This window comes from Marmota flaviventris, chromosome 2 (genome assembly GCF_047511675.1).
Source record: "Marmota flaviventris isolate mMarFla1 chromosome 2, mMarFla1.hap1, whole genome shotgun sequence".
Lineage (NCBI taxonomy): Eukaryota > Metazoa > Chordata > Mammalia > Rodentia > Sciuridae > Marmota > Marmota flaviventris.
In genome coordinates, this window is record NC_092499.1 from 137,401,154 (window position 1) to 137,421,688 (window position 20,535).

Below are 20,535 nucleotides of genomic sequence, written 5' to 3' on the forward strand. Positions count from 1 at the left end.
ATAGAGCACTCACCTAGCATCTGTGAGGTGCTGGGTTTGATCCTCAGCACCACATAAAAATAAATAAATAAAAATAAAGGTATAGGGGCTGGGGATGTGGCTCAGTGGTAGTGCACTTGCCTAGCATGTGTGACACACTGGGTTCAATTCTCAGCACCACATACAAATAAATAAAATAAAGGTTCATCAACAACTAAAAAATATTTTATAAATAAAGGTATTGTGTCCAAATGCTATATATATATATATATATATATATATATATATATATATATATATATATAATTTAAATTACACAAAATATGTTCTCTGATCACAATGGAATAAATTAGAAACCAATAAAAGAAAGATATCTATAATATAGCTAATAAATATACACTAAGTAATGCATTGGTTAAAGGTGAAAAAAAGCAAATTAGAAAGTATTTTGAATTGAATGAAAATTAAAACATATCAATATTTAAAGAATGCAGCTAAAGCAGTTCAGTCATCAATTTTCTAAAAATATTTATTTTTAAGTTGTAGTTGGACACAATACCTTTATTTCATTTATTTGTACATGGTACTGAAGATTGAACCCAGGGCCTCGCATGTGCTAGGTGAGCACTCTACTGCTGAGCCACAACCCCAGCCCCTAGTCATCCCATGGTATCCATGAAGGATTGGCTCCAGAACCCTTGGATACCAAAATCTGTGGATTAGCTTAAGTCCTAAATGTAAAATGGCATTGAATTTGCATATAATCTGTGTATATCCCTCCATGTACTTTAAATTGTCTTTACATAATACCTAATAATAAATACTATTATATTTACATACCTAATATAATATAAATACTATATAAGTAGCTGTTATACTGTACTGTTCAGGGAATATGACAAGAAAAAAATCCAGTACAGACTCAATATTTTTAAAACATGTTTGATCTGACATTGGTTGAATCTGCAGATGTGAAAGCTGGCTGTACATATATAGGTTTATAGCAGCAAATGCAAGAAAAGAAGAAACATCTCAAATTGATGATCTAGGTTTCTTTCTTAAGAAGCTAGAAGACAAGCTAAAAAAAAAAAAAAACCTAAACAGAATGAAGAAAATAATAAAAATCAAATTGGAAATCAGTGAGATAGAACACAGAAAAACAATAGAGAAAAGTTTATGAAACCAAAAGTTTGCTCTTTGAAAAAATTAATAGAATTGGCAAACTTCTTGCCAAACTGACTAAGAAAGAAAGATAAGACACCAATTCCCAGTATCTGGAATGAGTGAACTGATACCACAACAGGTTTTAGAAACAGTGAAAGAGTAATGAACCATGTTATGCCAATAAATTTGACAACTTAAATTAAAAGTGAACAAATTCCTTGATATACACAAAATATAAGAGCTTCAAAAAGCTTTAATTATCTCAATAGAAATTATTAAAAAGCTTCTCATGGCTTAGACATGTAATAAATTTCCTGTGTTCTTTTTCCTATTACAGGGGAAAAAAAAGAAGTAGGTAACCTGAAGAGCCTTTATCTATTAAATAAATTAAATGTGTAGTTCCACAAACAACAACTCAGGGCCAGAGGGCTTCTTTAGTAAATTCTATCAAACATTTTAGGGGGGCTGGAGTTGTGGTTCAGTGGTAGAGCACTTGCCTAGCATATGTGAGACACTGGGTTCGATCCTCAGTACTGCATATAAATAAATAAATAAAATAAAAGATACATTTACAGCTAAAAAATATTTTAAAAAATTTTAGGAGGAAATAATGTCAATTCTACATCAATTATTCAGGAAATAAAAGAGGCAGAGCATAGCCCTGATGACCACAGCCAAAGATGTTACAGGAAAACAAAACTACGGATTGTCTCTCATGAAGACAGGTGCAAAATTTATCAAATTTTAGCAAACTGAAATCAGCAAACCATTAGAACTTACAACAAAGTTCAGTAAAGAGACCTGCCGCGCTGGGCCTAAGGTTAGTGTGGGTGCTTCTGGGGCAGTCACAAAAGCAACAAAATGTAAAAAATTGGAAAGGAGGTGGCGAAATGATTTAGCAGACCCAAAAACACTAGGCTAGTGCAGTGAGGCTACTTGGGAGGCTGAGGCAGGTGGAACACTTGAGCCCGTGAGTTCAAGACCACCCTGGGTAACAAAACGAGACCCCATCTCAAAAAAACAAAGAGCCTCATTCAGTCTACTAATCACCTGATTTATTCTGAAAAATTCCTAAGAAGCAAGAAAATAGCAACCTCAATTATCTCTGGAAGTTGCTGGGCATAGAGGTGCACATATGTAATCCCAGTGACTCGGGAGGCTGAGGCAGGAGGATCACAAATTCAAAACAAGATTTAGCAATTTAGCAAGGACTAAGCAACTTAGCGAGAACCTGTCTCAAAATAAAATATTTTTAAAAAGGGCTGGGGCTGTGGCCCAGTGGTTAAGCACTCTGGGTTCAATCCCTGATACCAAAACAAACAAACAAACAACCACCAAAACAACTTCTCATATGAAGCATAAAATGTCAAAAGCAAAACTCTGAAAGTATTAGAAGAAAACCCAAGAGAACTTATTTCTAACAGGAAAAGCTTTCTTAAGTGCAAAAGCCATGAAGAATAAATTTAATGTTTCAACTATGTCAAATTTAAAACTTCTTTATAACAAAGAGCATACAAATAAAGTAAAAAGGGAAGTTACAGATTAGAAAAAATGTAATTGAGCAAAGGTCACATACAAGCAATTCACAAAAGAGAAAACCTCATTGTCCGATAAAAATATGAAGGAATTAATGAAAATTAAAATGAGAGGCCATTTCATCCCATTAGTTTACAGTAAAACAAATTCATTGATAATATCAAGTTCACTGAAGCTGTGGGAAAATATTGATTAAAAGTAAATTGTCAGGCCATTTTTGTATGAGTATTTCTTAATATCTATATAAAAACTAAAAATACACATACCTTTGAGAGGCCCTCACTCAGGTATATAAAGAAGAATATATGAAGATTTGCATGGCTTTGTTTAAGAGCCTTAAATTGGGGACAACCTCAATATCATCAATAGACTAGTAGCCATATAAGCTACAGTACATCTGTAATAAAGTTTATTTGACATGCAAAACTATACTAATAAATCAATGACAAAAAATATAAGTTTGTAAGAAAAAATTTATGTAATTCAATGGCCCTTATTTAGAAAAAATTCGCATAAGACATAACTACACTTTTTTGAAGCAAACAAGTATAAAAATATAAATACACACTAAAGATCTAGAAAACACACACCAAGCTGTAACAGAGGTCCGCTTCACACTTTGAACATAACCCTTGATGCTCTGCCACTCTGGATTATTTTAAAATGGACATTTTTCCCCTTTCTCTTCTCCTCACCCCCTTCCTATCCTTAGGGGAAGCAAGATTAACTTCTTCCCATTCCAGGCTGTTACCTGTCCTTCCATTCACAGGCCACAGGAATGAAGAGCCCCGACTTAAAAGCTGGCACCCGTGGACCTAAGAAAAGCTACCTGTGAATGACGACAGGGCGCAGCTGGAGCGTGGTCTTGGAATCCTTAAAAGTCCACCCCCTAGGAGTTAGAATCACAGCTTCTGGGACAGGAGTCCCCTGTGTTTCTCCTTTGGTAGTAAAGCAGTAAACTTCTTTTTCTTTTTTCCCAAAACTTTGTCATTTTGGGATTGGCAGTGGGGACAAGGACCGAGTTTTCAGTAAGATCTAATATGGCAATTACCTCTGGAGAGGTTCATTTACTTGAATGACTTGACTTTTCCAAGAGTGACGGAGTCATATATTAGTTGTATAGTTTGAAATATAATGTAACTTAAAAAGGAAACAAAACAAGGGCGCTGACTGAAGGCTTTCACTTCAGGAGTCGCCACTACTCTACTGAGATCCCAAGTTGTCAAGGGCTAAGAAGATGGTGTGGTCCATCAGATGGAGAGTGGGGTGCTTCAGGGAAGCTGCACCATCCTCCAGGGTATTCTAAAACAAAGGTGAAACCCCTGAGTTATTTGTCTTGGTGGATTAGGCTGTTGTTTTTGTAGGGGGCAAATCCAGGTTTTATGGGCCCTCTTTAAGAAGAAGAATTCAAAATTATGAATACAAAATGCCCATGGCGACACTCATAGCACCCAAGATGGGGGACTGTAGCAGAGGGAAGTTAGAGTGAAAAGCTAACAATGATCTTAAGTGATTGTAGTTAAAATATGTTATTTTTGCCAATTTTACAAAAATACAAGACCATGTGAATACATTGCTAGGGCCCCTTCCAGGCTCTTGGAAGAAGCCAATGTGAGGGGCCCTGAAATTTAAACTCCCTTTACTCAAGGACAGGAGGTCATCTTCAATGGATATGAGACACAAGACAAAGTCACAGAGAATCTGTAAACAGTGTCCTGGTGGGACATTTACCAGTAATTTGATATTTAAAGTATGTTTCAAGTAAAAATAAGAATCTTTAAAATATAATTTAAATCTCTCTGGAGATTTTCTTTAAAGTTTCTTACCATTTCTAAGTTATCTACAGGAGTGGGATCGACAGAGTTCTGAGGAGAAAATGAAAAATTAATTCACAATGCATTTGATATATTTTCCCCTTACCCTGTAATCTCCTGAGATGCCCGCTCCCCCTACACCATTTCCTTTCGTGAGAACTGAATTCATGCTATAGACATGGAGGACCAATGTATGGGTGATCCTCTGACCTGCAGGATTTTAATACATGATCCCTCTTCTGTAGGATCTCAGAATGTAATTGGGAACAGGCATGGTGGCATGTGCTTGGAATCCCAGAGACTTGACAGCCAAGGCAGGAGGATTGCAAGTTGGAGGTCAGTCTTAGGAACTTAGTGAGACTCAAAATAAAATTTTAAAAAGTTTAAAAAACTTAGTGTGGAGTGCTTGCCTAGCATGCCTAGTTCAAAGCCAGCCTCAGGTACTAAGCAAGTCAGTGAGATCCTGTCTCTAAAAAAAATACAAAATAAGGCTGGGGATGTGGCTCAGGGGTCAAATGCCCCCTGAGTTCAATCCCTGGTACCAAAAAAAAAAAAAAAAAAGATGCAGGACAGGTGCTTGGGATGTGGCTCAAGTGGTAGTGCGCTCGCTTAGAATGAGTGAGGCACTGGGTTCGATTCTCAACACCACATAAAAACAAAATAAGGATATTATGTCCACCTAAAACTAAAAAAATAAATAAATGTTATAAAAAGATGCAAGACAAGTCTCAGGCATCATATAATTAAACTGAAATGGTAGTGTTCCTAATTTGGAAGAGAATATACATATTTCTATTTATTAAGGACACGCCCCAATTATACGTAGTCTGAGAAATGTAGTGGAATTTCAAGGCATGAAAGGATTATTTCAGCCCAGGAAGGAAAAAGATTACCAGTGGGGGCAGAAATCAGAACAAAAGATCCTCCTTCCAGAGAAATATCTGTGTGGAGTCTCAGTGCAGAGCAAGTCCCAGACAAGTGAAATACTGAGCTCCCACTACTAAATCCATCTCTACCTTTTAATATTTTATTTCATCCAAAGCAAATACGTTGGGGAGACATAGACATTCTTCCTGTTGTATTTTATAGCCGTCAGAGGCCTTGTTCATCTTGAAATTCTAAGGCAAGATGTGAGCCCAGGCTGGGAAGAGACATATTGGTTGAAAACAAAGATGTTCCCTACCAGTTGTGTCTGTCTGGCTTTTTTCTTTGCATTTGAAGTGACTTGGGGATGCTCCACTTCCTTGAGCCAAGACTCCTTGGGCAACTTATACACATCCAGCCAAACATCTCCAACTCCTGCTTGGGAAACCAAACAGCCATTGAGCAACTGCAAGCAGGCCAAGAGTTTTGTCTGAGGAATGGCCTGTCTTCTCAGAATTGCTGGCACTTCTGCAATAGGTACCCATGAAACAGCAACTTTGATAGATTGAAGGCAATATAGTTTTGCAATGATTATTGCAAGTCCTCGCTAGCCAAGTAACTTTCCCATAGAGAGTTGAACGGTCAAGCTACTGCCATCGAAGGGAAACGGGCTTCTCACACAGCACTGATGCAAGACAGTTTTTTTACCAAATTGTGTGCTCCAGTTCACATGCTTTATATTTCACCACAGAAAATTCTACTGACATTTTGCCCTATAGTTAAAGCCATCTGGGGAAAAAGTGGTGTATCTGGAAGCACTGGAGAGGCCCTGGGCAAACAAAGGGTTAGAATTGGGAAAGATGCCCCCAAAGAGTTCTTCTAATAGTTGAGGAGATGACAACCTATGGGGTGGTTGTGGGACTACTATCATGTTCTAGAAACAGGTTCAGTTTCTGTACAGAATACCAACCAAATTGGGAAAGGTTGCTCTCCCAGAATATAGAATCCTGCCTAAATGTTTCCTTTAAAAAGTAATTAGTAGTGGGCACAGTGGTGCATGACTGTAATCCTAGCTACTCAGGAGGCTGAGGCAGGAAGATGACAAGGTTAGCTAGCCTGGGCAATTTAGTGAAACCCTGTCTCAAAATAAAAATAAATAAATAAATAGATAAATAAAAGGGTTCTGGATATAGCTCTGTGACAGAGCACTCCTGGGTTAAATTTTTTTTTTTTTAAATTATCTGGAAACCTTAATTTCGGACCCCAGAACTCAGAAAATGTCTTTTGTTTTAAGTCACCAATGGAATTTGTTATGACAGCTAAAGGAAATGAATATAGATAAAACAAAAATTTCTTTTGATACAAAAGCATTATAAAATGTATCTTCCCCAAGCATCCAACATTTGAGGGCCCTTGGGAAACAGTATAAATAGAGTTCCATATACTATATGTAAAAATAATTGAAATTTGAAAATCAAGATGACAAACATTTACATAAAATATGTCCATTAACACAGTGCTAATTGCAGCAGGCAAGATTAGATGATGAGTGCGAAGATTGATGAGTGAAAGGAGAAATAGGATATTCACATCACGTCAAAGTATCTCCCCCAAAATGTTAATTATTATAATGGATTTAATGTATGTCCCAAAATTCTTCAATTCTCCTTTCTCCAAAAGGTGCCTAAATCATCTTCTCCTGAGTGTGATCTTGACTTTGTGACTTCCTCCTTACACAGTAAAGACAGGGAGAAACAAAGCTGTGCAGGCGCGTGCCTACAGTCCCATTACTTGAGAAGCTGAGGCAGGAGGACCACCTAAACCCAGGAGTTTGGGGCCAGCCTGTGCAACACGGTAAGACCCCATGAGTGAATAAATGAATGAGAGAAAGAGAAAGAAAGAAAGAGAGAGAGAGAGAGAAAGAGAAAGAAAGAAAGAAAGAAAGAAAGAAAGGAAGGAAGGAAGGAAGGAAGGAAGATGGTGGAGGAAAGAGGAAGAGGGAAAGAAGGAAGTAAATAAAGAAGGAAAGAAATAAAGGAAAAGAAAAGGAAAAAAACAGCAGGTAGCACTATAATGGAAGAACCTGGCAAACACCATGATACCACTTTAATTAAGTGATTGAGGTTCATATCAGCCAAATGAGTCACACTGCTGTCACATACCCCTAGATATGATGCAATGACAATGCTTTGCCTCGGCACATCTTCCCCAAATCCTTAGCCCCAGTTGAATCATAAGAAAAATAGTGTACAACCTAAAATTGAGGGACATTCCACAAAATATCTGACTGCTACCTTTTCCAAGTGTAAAGGCCATGAAAACAAGGACCTATCAAGGAACAATCACTGATATGAGAAGACTAAGGTGAGGGCTGGGAATGTGGCTCAAGCAGTAGCGCGCTCACCTGGCATGCGCGAGGCGCTGGGTTCGATCCTCAGCACAACATAAAAATAAAATAAAGATGTTGTGTCCACCGAAAACTAAAAAATATTTAAAAATTTAAAAAAAAGACTAAGGTGATATATAACTAAATGCAATATGGTAACCTGGATTGGCCCTTGGGGTAAAGAAATTATGTTAATGAAAAAACTTATGAAATTGTGAGAAATAAAATTAATAGTTATTAATAGTACTATATAGTGTATGTTGATGCAATACTATTAACTATCAACCACAGATTATTTGCCTTCTATCCACAAATATATCATCACCATGTTAATGTTGGTATTAGGGGAGCTGGGTGAAGGGCATAAGGGCAACTCTGTACTATGTTTGCAACTCTTCTGTAAACCTAAATTATCTCTAAAGAAAAGACTTGAGGAGGGGGGAATAACCATATGGAAGAGCTGCAAATCTGAGTCTTCTTCACACTCTGGATAATCTTGCCTTGTAGGAGGAAGGCTGCAAAGTCCCCACCCTGAGAGATCGCCATCTTTACACAGGTGTTATGCTTGCTGGTATCCTCCTGAAAAGAAAAAGATGCTGATAGAGTAAGAACAGTCTGGTAAAAAAGAAGAACATATTTCAGGACCTTCTGTGGTTCACAGCCAGAATAGAGATCCTTTGAAAGCTTAGAACGTGAAAAGATGCTTCCCACTGCTTCACACACTTCATCTTAGTATAAGAATCAGGTAAGATTGAAATGTAAGGAAATGGAACTAACTTTTCTGTCTAAAGGGTTTTAGACGTATTTCCCAGGAATTTGTGGCATACATCAGATCTCCCAGTCAGGTTTGCAAACCCTCATGTCTATGCTGGCACTCAGTTATTCAAATGAATTGCAATAAGTTCTTTTTGACACTGAAAACTCTGCTAGCTGCTGAATGAAAGGCTCTATCTACACTGTAGCCCAGCCTGGATATAACCCTAGTATAAGACTTATTCAAATTTTGGAAAGTTGAGATGCTCAGTATGTATGGTTATGTTATCCATTTAAGGAGCTTGAAGACTACTAGCAAAATAAGGTGGCTAGACTAGTTTGGTTGGTAAGCTCACTAATTAAGGAAAAGTTTTTAGATGCACATAGTTTAATATCAATTTGTTAGGAAAATTTTCAAACATAACAAAAAGAGAGAGAATAGCATAATGAACCCCCCAGTATCCTTTTCTCATGATATGACAACTCTTGTTTTATCATCCCCTAAACTCAATAAATTACTATTTTTATTTAAGCCTAAATAATTTCTAAATATCACCTAATATCTAAATAATTTCTAAATACCATCTAGTGTCTTAATCAGTTTTTCAATTTCCTCAATTGTTTCACAAACTTAATTTATTTTTTGCAGTTGCTCAAGCCAGGATCCAAATGAAGTTCACAGGTTGCATTTAATTAACTTAGTCTCTTAAGTCTCTTTTAATTTATAATAGCTTCCCACTTATTTTTGTTGTTGTTGTTGTTGTTTGTCATTTACTTGTTAAATAAACCAGGCCTTTTTCCCCCACATTCTGAATTGGACTAATTGCATCCCCATGGTGCTGTTTAATAAGGTGGGAGTGGAGTGGGCAGACCAGTGTTCCCTGTAAACTGATAACTGGATCTAGAGGCTGATTGTATTTAAGTTCAATTGTTTTGGCAGGAACAGAATCCTTCCTGCTGCAGAATATCAGGAGGCTCATAATAGCTGCTTGTTTCTCTTCTAGTGATGGTAAGGTTGATAATTGAGAACAGACAGGTGTCATCCTGGCTCATCAACCAGGAAGCTCCCCATCAGCCATTTGTGTCATTGCCTAGACAATTTCTCTGCAAAATGGCTTATAAAATTAAGATAGTTGGATTCTATTATTTCTTCTGCATTTGTTAGAATTCTTCCACAAAGATCTATCACCCACTATTTGGTTACCTTGAAATACAGCTTATATGGGGGAAGTGACTCCTTTATTAGTTTTCAGAATACTAAGTTTATACCTTAGAAACTTCAGAAGGTGACAATGAAGTTTAAAAAATCTTCTGAATTCGTGTTTTTAACATTTTTAGTATTTTTAAGCCCACCAACAGTACTTTTTTTGGTAAAGTCCATGTCTAGTTTAGGTATCATAATTATGCTGATTTCATAAAATGAGTATTCACTATATATTTTTCTTTAGAGAGCTCTTTTTAAATTTAAGGACAGTTAAAGGCACAGGTGTTATTTGCATAACTTTAAATTTTAACAAATGCACACATCCATGTAATTGACAGCCTGTTCAAGGCATAGAACATTACCATTACCCCAGAAAATTCCCACCTGCCTATTTTGTTCAGTTACATCCTTATATGCAAACTATGTTATGATCTCCTTCACTAATAGATTAGTTTTGCCTGTTCTTAAATTTTGTATAAACAGAATCATGCAGAAAGCTCTGTTTTGTGTCTGGCTTCTTTCACTCAATGTGATGTTTTTGAGTGTCATTTACTGCATTATGATCACCAGTGGTTCACTGTTTTGTCATTAAATACTGTGTATTCCATTGGATTATTATGCAGCATCACAACTTTTTATTTGTTCTGTGTGTTCAGTTTTTTATTATTAAGAATAAAGCTTCTGTGAATGTCTTATACAAATCCTTTTATGGATATGTATTTTCATTTGTCTTCGGTAAGTATCTAGGAATGGGATTGACAGGTCATTACTTAACTGGAAATTACTCACCTGGTTTTCAGTTTTCCACTATCAATATATGAAAGTTCCTATTGTTCTACATCCTCCCTAGTAGTTGGTATGGTCCATCCCTTTCATTTTAAGCATTAAAACAGAACTGTAATGCTATCTCATGGTAATTCAATTTTCATTTCTCTGCTAACTAATGGTATTAAGTACTTTTAAAAATTGGTTACTCATGTCTTCTTTGTAAAATGTCAATTCATGTCTTTTGCCTATCTGTTGGTTTTCTCTCTCTCTCTCTCTCTCTCTCTCTAATATATATATATATATATATATATATATATATATATATATATATATATATATATTATATATGTGTGTGTGTGTGTGTGTGTGATAGTTGGACATGATACCTTTATTTTATTTATTTACTTTTATATGGTTCTGAGGATCCAACCCAGAGTCTCACAGGTACTGGGCAAGCACTCTACCACTGAGCCACAACCCAGCCCTGTTGATTTGTTTTTTTAATTATTGATTCTGAGCTTTTTATGTGTTTTAAAGATAGATGCATGTACGTGTATTTGCATATGTCCAGACAGATATGTACTCCAAGTCTGTGTCTTGTTTTTTCATATTAATATCTTTATTACTAAGACTTTTAAAGTTTGAAAGTTGCTAATTTGCGGGGGGGGGGGGGGCAGATTACAAGTTAAAAATGAGGGAGCTGGAGATGTAGCTCTGTGGTAGAGAGTGTTCTTAGTGTGAGGCCCTTAGTTCAATCCCCAGCACCAAAAAGGGAAAAAAATATATAGGGGAAAAAAGGTAAAAAATGAAGTTCTTGCAGTCTCTTGCAGTAAGCATATAAGTAAACACCATATAATTTTTCAACTTTTCTGCAGTTTTGAAATTTTTCATGATAAAATGTTGGTGGAAGAGACCACTATGTTGTTTAGCTAGATCCCTCAGCAAATCAAAGGCTTACCACACATGTCCCCCAACCAAAGTTTTTAAAAATTTCAACTTGGCCAGATATAAAATTGTTTTAAAACCTGTAAATGCCATACTGAGGAAAACCAGACGTTTTTACAAAACACATTTGTCATTACCAAAGAAAAAATACAGAACAGATGCTACATAGATATATAATTCTAGTTATCGGGTCAACAGGCAAAAAGCAAGCACTTAGGCTCTTGGGCTTCAATCCTTTGTTCATCTTTCACTGCTGGAAATTCATCTCTTGTTGGAGATCATGCCAGTGATGGGAGAGGTGGCGTGCCTGCACTCAGCCCTGCCCTGGCAGCCTGGGGAGTGGACCAGTGTTCAGCTGGTGGATCGGCAGCTTCTGTCTCTTTGCCACCTTGGTCTCTTTGCCACTTTGTGATTTAGGGCTTTCTGGGCATCTACATCTATAAATTGGAGTTGTGTTGCAGACCTCAGGTCTCATCTCCTTGACTTCCCTTCTCTTCACTGCTGACCTACAGCATGGAGTGCAGCATGGCGTGCAAGGAGCACTCCATGACAATCATGGTCTAGAACCCTGATGCATGTTCTGTCACTGGTCTACCTAGTTCTCTTGCACTCTGGTTGTCAGCCCCCTCATCACTTCTCCCTGTGCACAGGAACTATCATCCCAAGGTGCCCATAAGATCCCCATTTATAGTAAGCTGGGAACCACTGCTTGAGTCTGGCTTTGGGGAGCACTGTCCAAATTTCAGTCCTTTCCACTCTCAGGCTTCTTATAATTCTCTGGTAAGTGCATGGAAGACTAGCCCTATGGCAAGGACAGCATTCATAATGTTAGAGCATTTATAACAGTTGCAGTTTGTGGAATATCTACTGTTGCGCTTGACCACCACCAGGCCCTGTAACATTCCCTGCCATTGCACCCTTTTCTTCAACATCTTGTGGCTCAATGGTAGAGCTCTTGCCAGGCATGTATGAGGCTCTGGGTTTGATCCTCAGCACTGCAAATAATAATTTAAAGAAAAAAAATCCATTGACAACTAAAAAAAGTTTTTAAATGAGATCAACTCTCCAGCTCATACTCTGCAGGGGCACTTCCTGAAGTTATTCTTCCAAATATCCCCAGTAAAGGGAAAGAACAGGAACTTACCACTTCATTGATGGCTTTGATTAGGAAAAGGCTATCCTTATAAAAGTAAAACAGTCTAATGATACCTGAAACAGAAAAACAAGTGAGCATGTAAGACAAGTGAGCCAAAGAAGGTTGGGATTTGTATCTGACCTCTGAACTTATCATGCACTCTTAGCCTCCTCCCTGGCCCCCACTCTGCCTGTTCTGCCCTTGATCTCTCCACCTTCCTCAGCCTTCCACTTGAAATGTTGAGGTTGTTATCTCTCCTGGGCCACCTCTACTTAGCTGGCTTTACCCACAGAAGTCTCCTGTAGGACCCTTAGTCACACTAATACACCCCTTGACCAAGCCACTCTTTGATGTGTTTTGTCACATCATCCCCTACTGTTTCACATCGTTGTCCATGTGGCTTCTGTGAAAAATTCTTTTTGCCAGGTCATAGATTCTTCGAGGGAACACATCATATCTTACCCTTCCATGTGCCTCAGCCCCAACAAGCTTCTCATGTGGTTATTTCATTGAATTGATAAGTAATTCTGTCATTCTAATTCCCAATTAGCCCAAGGGCTCCAGTGTATGATCATCACCCCCCATGACCTCCTACCTCTTTGTTTAGGTACCTCCCAGAACTCATAACTTGCCTTTGTACTCATGATATAGACCTCATAAAGTATCTGACCAGGTGAAAGTCTAATTCAACCCCATAAACACTCATGAGCTATCTGCTCCAAGCCAACGCTGGGGATACCAAGGTGGTTTGCCTTCAAATTTATCATATCGAGGCTTACACAGAAATGAAGCACAAAAATAATAAATCTAAACCTTTCTTTGAACCAAACTTCTTCTGAGAATTATTCCCACCAACATCCTCCAGGTGCCTCAAATTGTGCATGTTCAAATGGAATTTTTCACCTCGGACCCCTAAAATCTTATTCTATAATTGTTCTCAAGGAATTACAATCATCATCCTGCCAGTTAGCTAAGATAGAGTCATTTTTCTTTACTGCCCCCTCATACCTACCCATCCCCCACCTCATACACATACTCCCTCACTCCTGTTTCAACATTATATTTCCATTACTTAAACTTTTTATTTTCAGCTAATTTTAGACCCATAGAAAAGTTTCAAAAATAGTACAAAGAACTAAAATCAGCATACTATAGTGATACATGCATATCAAGCTTTATAGCATTGCAATTCACAACAACTGAGTTATGGAACCAGCCCAAGTGCCTGTCAACAGATGAATGGAAAAAGAAATGTGACATATAACACAATGGAGTTTTTATTCAGCTGTAAAGAAGAATTAAGTTTATGTCATTTGTCAGTAAATTCAGAGAACTGGAGAACATCATACTAAGTGAAATAAGCCAGACTCAGGAAGTCAAGGGTCAGAGTTTTCTCTCATATGAGAGAGAGAGAGAGAGAGAGAGAGAGAGAGAGAGAGCGAGAGCGAGAGAGCGCAGAATCTCATGAAAATAGAAGAAAGACAAACAGAGAGCATGGGGAAGTACTAGGGAATGAAATCTACCAAATTATGCTATGTTCATGTATGATTTATACCACAGTGAATCCCACTTACAATATACTAGTACCATTTTTCTTTCTATTTTAACAGCCCCTGCCTTGGCTCAGACCTTCCTCATTTCTCTCCTCAATGAATACAATATTTCCTGATCTCTCTGCCTTTTATTTTCAAACTCCTGCCGCAATACCCCTCCTACTATGCCAGTCTGGTCAGGCCATTCTCCAGTGCACCTGTGAGGGTTGAACAGAGCCTGTCATTTAGAGAGATGCATGATTGCATAGATGACTCAAAGCAAGCAGGAACATTCTGCCCTGTTTGCCCCAATATCATAAACCACTTCCTGATTTCCTGGCCAATGCTGACACTTGCCTTCTCCTGTTTTGCAAAATAGAGAAGCTCCCTAATCCCCGGCAGTGGTGTGGGTTGCCCAAACATTAAGGACAGGTTAGAGGGAGCCCAGCCTTTTGGAGGCAAACAATAGCAACAACTCACTGATGCAGGACACTGTCTAGAGTGTTCTATACCATACACCCCAGAAAGGCCTGGTCCATCCTAGAACTAAAAGAAAAAAGCAAGCTCTGGTTTACATGGGTGGCAGAACTGCTGAGTACTGAAATTGGGTGGACTCTGGGGCTATACCACCTGGTTGAAGCCTGCCTGTGCCATTTACTTTGCACATTAACTCAAGTAAGTTATTTAACCTCCATGCCTCAGTTGCCTCTTCTAAACAGTCCTTCCTAGGACTGCTGTAAGGATTAAATGGGCTAATGTATATAAAATATTAAAATAGTGCCTGACACACCATTCTTGAAGGTATTAGCTACTACTGTATGACCAGGGGTAAAAATCCATGCTTGGCCCCACTCATGCCTGGAAAGGAGCTCAAATTAAACTGCAGATACCTATATATTAAGCTAAAAAGAAAGATGAAGTACAAATAATACCCATTTCATCCAGGAGAGCAATCAGTATTTCATTTCCTAAATCTGTGGCCCAGATGGAGGTGACATCAACCTTAAGTTTCTCCCAAGTACATATCCGTTTAGTGTTGTACAGATTATAGATGAAGAATCCTTTGCCTACTCCAATAAATACATAGTCTTGGGAAATAGCCATACAATTGGGCATTTTGTTTAGCTGGGGGAAAAAACAAAGAAAACAGAATTATTTTCATTCTCACTGTCTATCTTCAAGAAACACAAGGTACTTTTCAAAGGTTTAAGAGCTTTTCCTCCAAAGATCATCCCCAGACACAGTGCTCATCTAAAACTCTTACCCATATATTAAGAAATTCATAGCATTTCACTTTCAGGGGAAAGAGGCCAGAGAATACAAAGAATAAATACACATTTGCAACACTAAACATGACCACGGCCCCACACTTTTTCTAGTGCACTATGGGAAGAACAACAAAAGAGGCACTGGCTAGTTGCAACTGTCAAGCCAGAGAGCAGATTAACTCGTTAGGGAAGATTTCTCAGTATCAATAACAGTTACCTGAACTATTTTAATCAACATCAGCATGCATACAGCCTTTCAAAATTGCACCTGTCTTATTAAATGAAGGTTTCTAGTAGGAAGACCTTCCCTGGATCAGGTGTTTTCACATATTAACATTCAACAGAGGGGCTGGGGTTGTGGCTCAGCGGTAGAGCGCTTGCCTAGCGTGTGCAATGCCCTGGGTTCGATCCTCAGCACCACATTAAAGTAAATAAATAAAACAAAGGTATTGTGTCCAACTACAACTAAGAAAAATGTCAAAAAAAAAAGTTCAATGGAGAAACAGAGACTTCTGGTCAGCCGCCGGTTCCCTACCTGGACTTCTGTCAGTGGAGGGTAGATAGTGAGCTGGATGCAATCGCTCTCAGATTCCTTCAAGGTATCCCTCTCTTCAATAAGTTCCCATGCCAAGTCAAACACAAGATTCACCAGCTTATTGATCATTCGATAAGGCTGAGGCAGGGAATCCACCCCCTGATCTAGGTCCTTGATGACATAATCCTCTATGTTATCCTTAGACCAGTCCTTCTCTGTTGGGGATGGCACCTCCAGTAGTACCTTTTGAGTAAATGTAGGCAGCCTCATCTTCTGGGTCTGACTTCTCTTGGTAGACATCATAGAAGGTGATACAGGAAACTTCTGTGAAACTCTGAAAGCTGAGAAGGGAAATAAGCAAAGGAAATTTGAGAAAAATAGGGAAGCAAGAAGTCAGCACACCACACTTCTCTAGCACAGTGGCCTCTGGGGATTATTTATTCCAGATACTGGCACTTTCCTTATTTAATCACAGGATTGCTACTACATTCCTAAGATGTGGTCTTCATATTAGAAGGATATCATAAGAGACAGCTAACTTCTGACCAACCCAGGAAGATATTTGATATGATAGAAGGAGGGGAGTTTGGCACCCTGTTGCCTTTTGTCACTGATAGGACAGTAGCTGTCATTTGTCCCAAATGGAATTCACCATCTCTCCTAGAACAAAGCCTTCTTCTGCTTCTCTGTATTGATAAATGACTGTGCTCAAGTCAGCCTGGTGAGAAGCCATGACTATACTCTTTCTTTCTCTTCCCTCAACCCCAATGAGATTCAGTTCAACATCATCAGTCCTCACTGTCCAATCTGTTGCCTTCTCACTTTCCCATTGCTGCCACACAGGAGATCTGCAGGCACAGGGCCCAGGACCCACGAGATTCTTCAAGGGTTTATAAAAATGTCTGCTAGGCTGGGGATGTATAGTGGTACAGCACTTGTCTAGCATGCAAGAGGCCATGGGTTCAATCCCCAGCACCACAAAAGCAAAACAAAAGTCTGTACAAAAAGAAATGTCCGAGACCTGAAAAAAATTACTGACTAAAACGCTCCTACAAAATCAAAATAGTAATTTTTTACAAAAATACTTATAACTTATCAACTCTGGTCTGTATGTGTATATAAAAATTCAAAGAGAAAACAAGTAATCTGTACTTCAGAAAACTCAAAATTGTGTTTAAAAAGGACTCCCAATGCTACAGTTGAAAAAAAAAGCATTTAATGGGGAGCCTGGGACACCTGTAACATGTAGTGGAGTAGAGTTGCACCATGAGAGTGTCTGAGGACCAGGGGAGTCATATAAAGGCCCTAATGCTATCATCATCTTTTCTTCCACACTGGAGTCCACTTGTGATGTTTCCCTCCAGTTGAAAGAAACACCTGAAGTAATCAGTGGGAATAGTAACCTGTTCATGCCACCAGCCAGGAAGGAAATCTCATAATTGCCAGCTGGCTTTTGGCGTGGGGGGGTGGGTATTGATGTGGCCACTGAGCCACATCCCCAGCTCTTTTTTTTTTTTTTTTTTTTAAGACAGAGTCTTGCTAAGTTGCTGAGGTTGACCTTGAACTTGCAATCCTCCTACCTCAGCCTCCAGAGTCACTGGGATTACAGGCATATGCCCTCCAAGCCCAGCTGTATCCAAAGTATTTTAAAAACTCTCAAAATAAGAAAATAAATACTTCAGTTTTTAAAAATGGGCAAAAGACAGACACTTAACAAAAGAAGGTATGCAGATGGCAAAAAGAACATTCAAAGATGTTCAGTGTCATAGGTATTAGTGAGATTCAAATTAAAATCATAAGATGCAATTACATATTATTGGAATGCCTAAAATTTTAAAAAATAGACTATACCAAATATTGTAAAGGATATGAAGGAACTGGAATGCTCATATACTGATGCTGAGAAAGTAGTACAGTTTGGAAGAGTTTGGGGGTTTCTTAAAAAGTTAAATACATAGTTACCAGGGCTGGTGTTGTAGCACAGTGAAGGAGCACTTGCCTCACATGTGTATACATTTATATACATACATACCATAATATCCAGTTAGTCCACTCCTAGGGGTGATAGAAGGGAACTGAAAAATGTATGCCTAAGACTTGCCCATGTCATTACAGCTTTGTTTGTAGGCACATCACAGTGGAAACAATTCAAATATTTACCAGTAGACAAACAGATAAACTCTTGCACATTGTTAGTGGCCATAAAAATAGTACAACTATTTTGGAAAATTTTAGCAGTCAGTTAAATGTATCATATAATTCAGCAATCATATTTCTATGTATTTATGCAAGAAAAAATAAAATTTATATTTCATATATAAATCTGTACTTAAATATTTATAACAGCTTTATTTGTGATTGCCCCAAACTGGAGACAACATGAATGTATTTCACTTGGGTATATGGATAATGAGCTATGGCACATTCACATTATGGAATCTTTCTCAGCAATAAAAATTACAAACTATTGATATGAACAACATGAATGAAACTCAAATGCATCATGCTAAATGAAAGAAATCAAGATAGAAAAAGCCAGATGCATAGAAAACAAAAGATAAAAATCTGTTTAAAAGGGCTGGGGTTGTGACCCGGCAGTAGAGCACTCGCCTAGCATGTGCAATGCACTGGGATCCTCAGCACCACATAAAAATAGATTTAAAAAATAAAAGTATTGTGTCCAACTACAACTAAAAAATATATACTTTAAAAATTTGTTAAATGCACCTTTGGGGGGCTGGGGTTGTGTCTCAGTGGTACAGCGCTTGCCTAGCATGTGTGAGGCCCTGGGTGAGCACCACATAAAGATAAATAAAGACATTGTGTCCATCTACAACTAAAAAATATATATATATTTTTTTTAAAAAGCACATTTTCCTCATCTCATCATCAAATACATTAATGTATGTACTTATCAATTTACAGTGTAACTTACTAACCTGTTGCCCTAGGCCTAGACTTAGCACAACAGTTGGTACTATGTGGCCAGAAGTCAACAATTCTTATAGTTTTCAGCACTGCTGGTCCTGTGCTATGCAGGGAGAATACATGTGGCTTTCTTTTTCTTTTTGTCATTAGGATTGAACACAGAGGTGCTTTACCATTGAGCTTTATCTCCAGCTCTGTTTTCATTTTGAGACAGGCTCTTGCTAAATTGTTGAGGCTGGCCTTTAACTTATGATCCTCCTCCATCAGCCTCCCTACTTACTGGGAATACAGACCTACACCACCACACCTGGCTACTTTTATCCTTCTTAAAGGCATGTCCCTCTGCAAACCATGAGTAATCCATGAGGCTGAGAGAATATACTTACCCAAAGTCTAGTTTCCCTCTTCTAATTAAGACCAGGTTCAGGATACCCACACCTCTAAAATTATGGCCCAAAAGATGCCAGGACCTGAATGAGTCTTTCTGATTTCTTCCTGGAGGTATTCTCCGTTGTTAAGCACCCCTAGACCTGAAAGATGCCCATAGCTGCATAGGGCATGGGCAGAACATGGATGTGTCTTGGAGTATCCACACCCTATATGCACCCTTTTAGCGATGTAGGTGGGAGTAAAAGACCAGAAGAGAAAGGGGGGTGGGAAAAGTCAGGGGTCTAGTTGTGGCTACATTACCACATTCCAGTTGTGTTTCCAGGTTTTCAAGGAGTCTAAGAAATCTAAAAGTGAACCTGGCCTTATACATATAAATGTACATTTGCCAAAGCAGGAGAACAAAAGATTTTATCTAACAATTTGTTACTCGATTTATACTTTTTAAATATTTAACCATATGATATGGCTTTCCATTTGTAAGCTTACCCCAGACCTGAAAATGTTAGAGGAAGAGGATTACAAAAACAGAGGGCCTTGGGCTGGATGTGGCTCAGCGGTAGAGAGCTCACCTAGCAAGGTTTCGACCTGGGTTCGATTCTCAGCACCACATAAAAATAAAGGCATTGTGTTGTGTCCATCTACAAAAAAGATTCTCTCTCTCTCTCTTTAAAAACAAAACAAAACAAAAAACAGAGAGCCTTACTTTGTGGCTGTAGGGGATGCATTTTACAAAATTAAGACCCATCGAATGAAGATTCAGTGGTGTAACTTCATTGTAATCTACTTTGCCTCTACTTTGTGCATGTCGACCCTTTTAAGGCTTCCTCAGATAATCATCTTTCAGTGTTCAATAATCCTCACATAATTTACCCGGCTCTCAAGTTAGAAATACACTCCAAGTATTGGCTCAGCTCTAACCATTATCTGACCTGGAGCGGGGAAGGTGGCGGGGGGGGGGGGGGGGGGGGGGGGGGATGGGGGTGTGGAGGCACTGCGCTGAGAAATGATGCCCTCCCCAAGCAAAGGCCCAGGGGAGACCCTTGGGATTCTCCCTGGGATTCCTGAGCGCCTGAGATCTGCCGGGAAGCAGAGCCCTTGGAACGCCTGAGAACGGGGAGACGGGCCCCTCACGGTTCGGTTTGGAGACCCAGCTGGCAATCCGAAGTCCTTGAACATCAAGAGAGCCGCCACACCCGATCCTAGGATCCGAGGTTGAGCTCACCGGGCTAGGCGTCCGGGTGTCGCCTTAGTAACCGCTACTTCCGGTTTCGACCGGAAACCCGCTAGCAGCTCTTAGGAGGCGTGTCGGCCTCACGTGGGCACAGAGACTCAGC

At 38.8% G+C, this 20,535-nt stretch overlaps 1 protein-coding gene across 9 annotated transcripts in view; it reads right to left on the minus strand.

Moving 5' to 3' along the window:
- The window catches only part of Wdr93 (WD repeat domain 93), a 46,621-nt gene that overhangs the window by 25,703 nt on the left and 383 nt on the right, over positions 1–20,535 (minus strand). For 2 of the 9 annotated variants that reach the window (XM_071608627.1, XM_027922274.2), the window contains exons 2-7: positions 15,884–16,224; positions 15,013–15,205; positions 12,558–12,622; positions 8,244–8,322; positions 5,677–5,792; positions 4,506–4,544 (exon numbers count right to left, since the gene is read on the minus strand). In XM_071608627.1, coding sequence (XP_071464728.1) covers positions 4,506–4,544; positions 5,677–5,792; positions 8,244–8,322; positions 12,558–12,622; positions 15,013–15,205; positions 15,884–16,186 — 795 coding nt within the window. In that variant the 5' untranslated portion in view covers positions 16,187–16,224. Of the gene's footprint in view, positions 1–4,505; positions 4,545–5,676; positions 5,793–8,243; positions 8,323–12,557; positions 12,623–15,012; positions 15,206–15,883; positions 16,225–19,197; positions 19,689–19,770; positions 19,978–20,332; positions 20,393–20,423; positions 20,441–20,535 lie in introns of those variants that run through there. The other 7 variants (XM_071608630.1, XM_071608628.1, XM_071608625.1 and 4 more) reach the window with 7 other exon arrangements.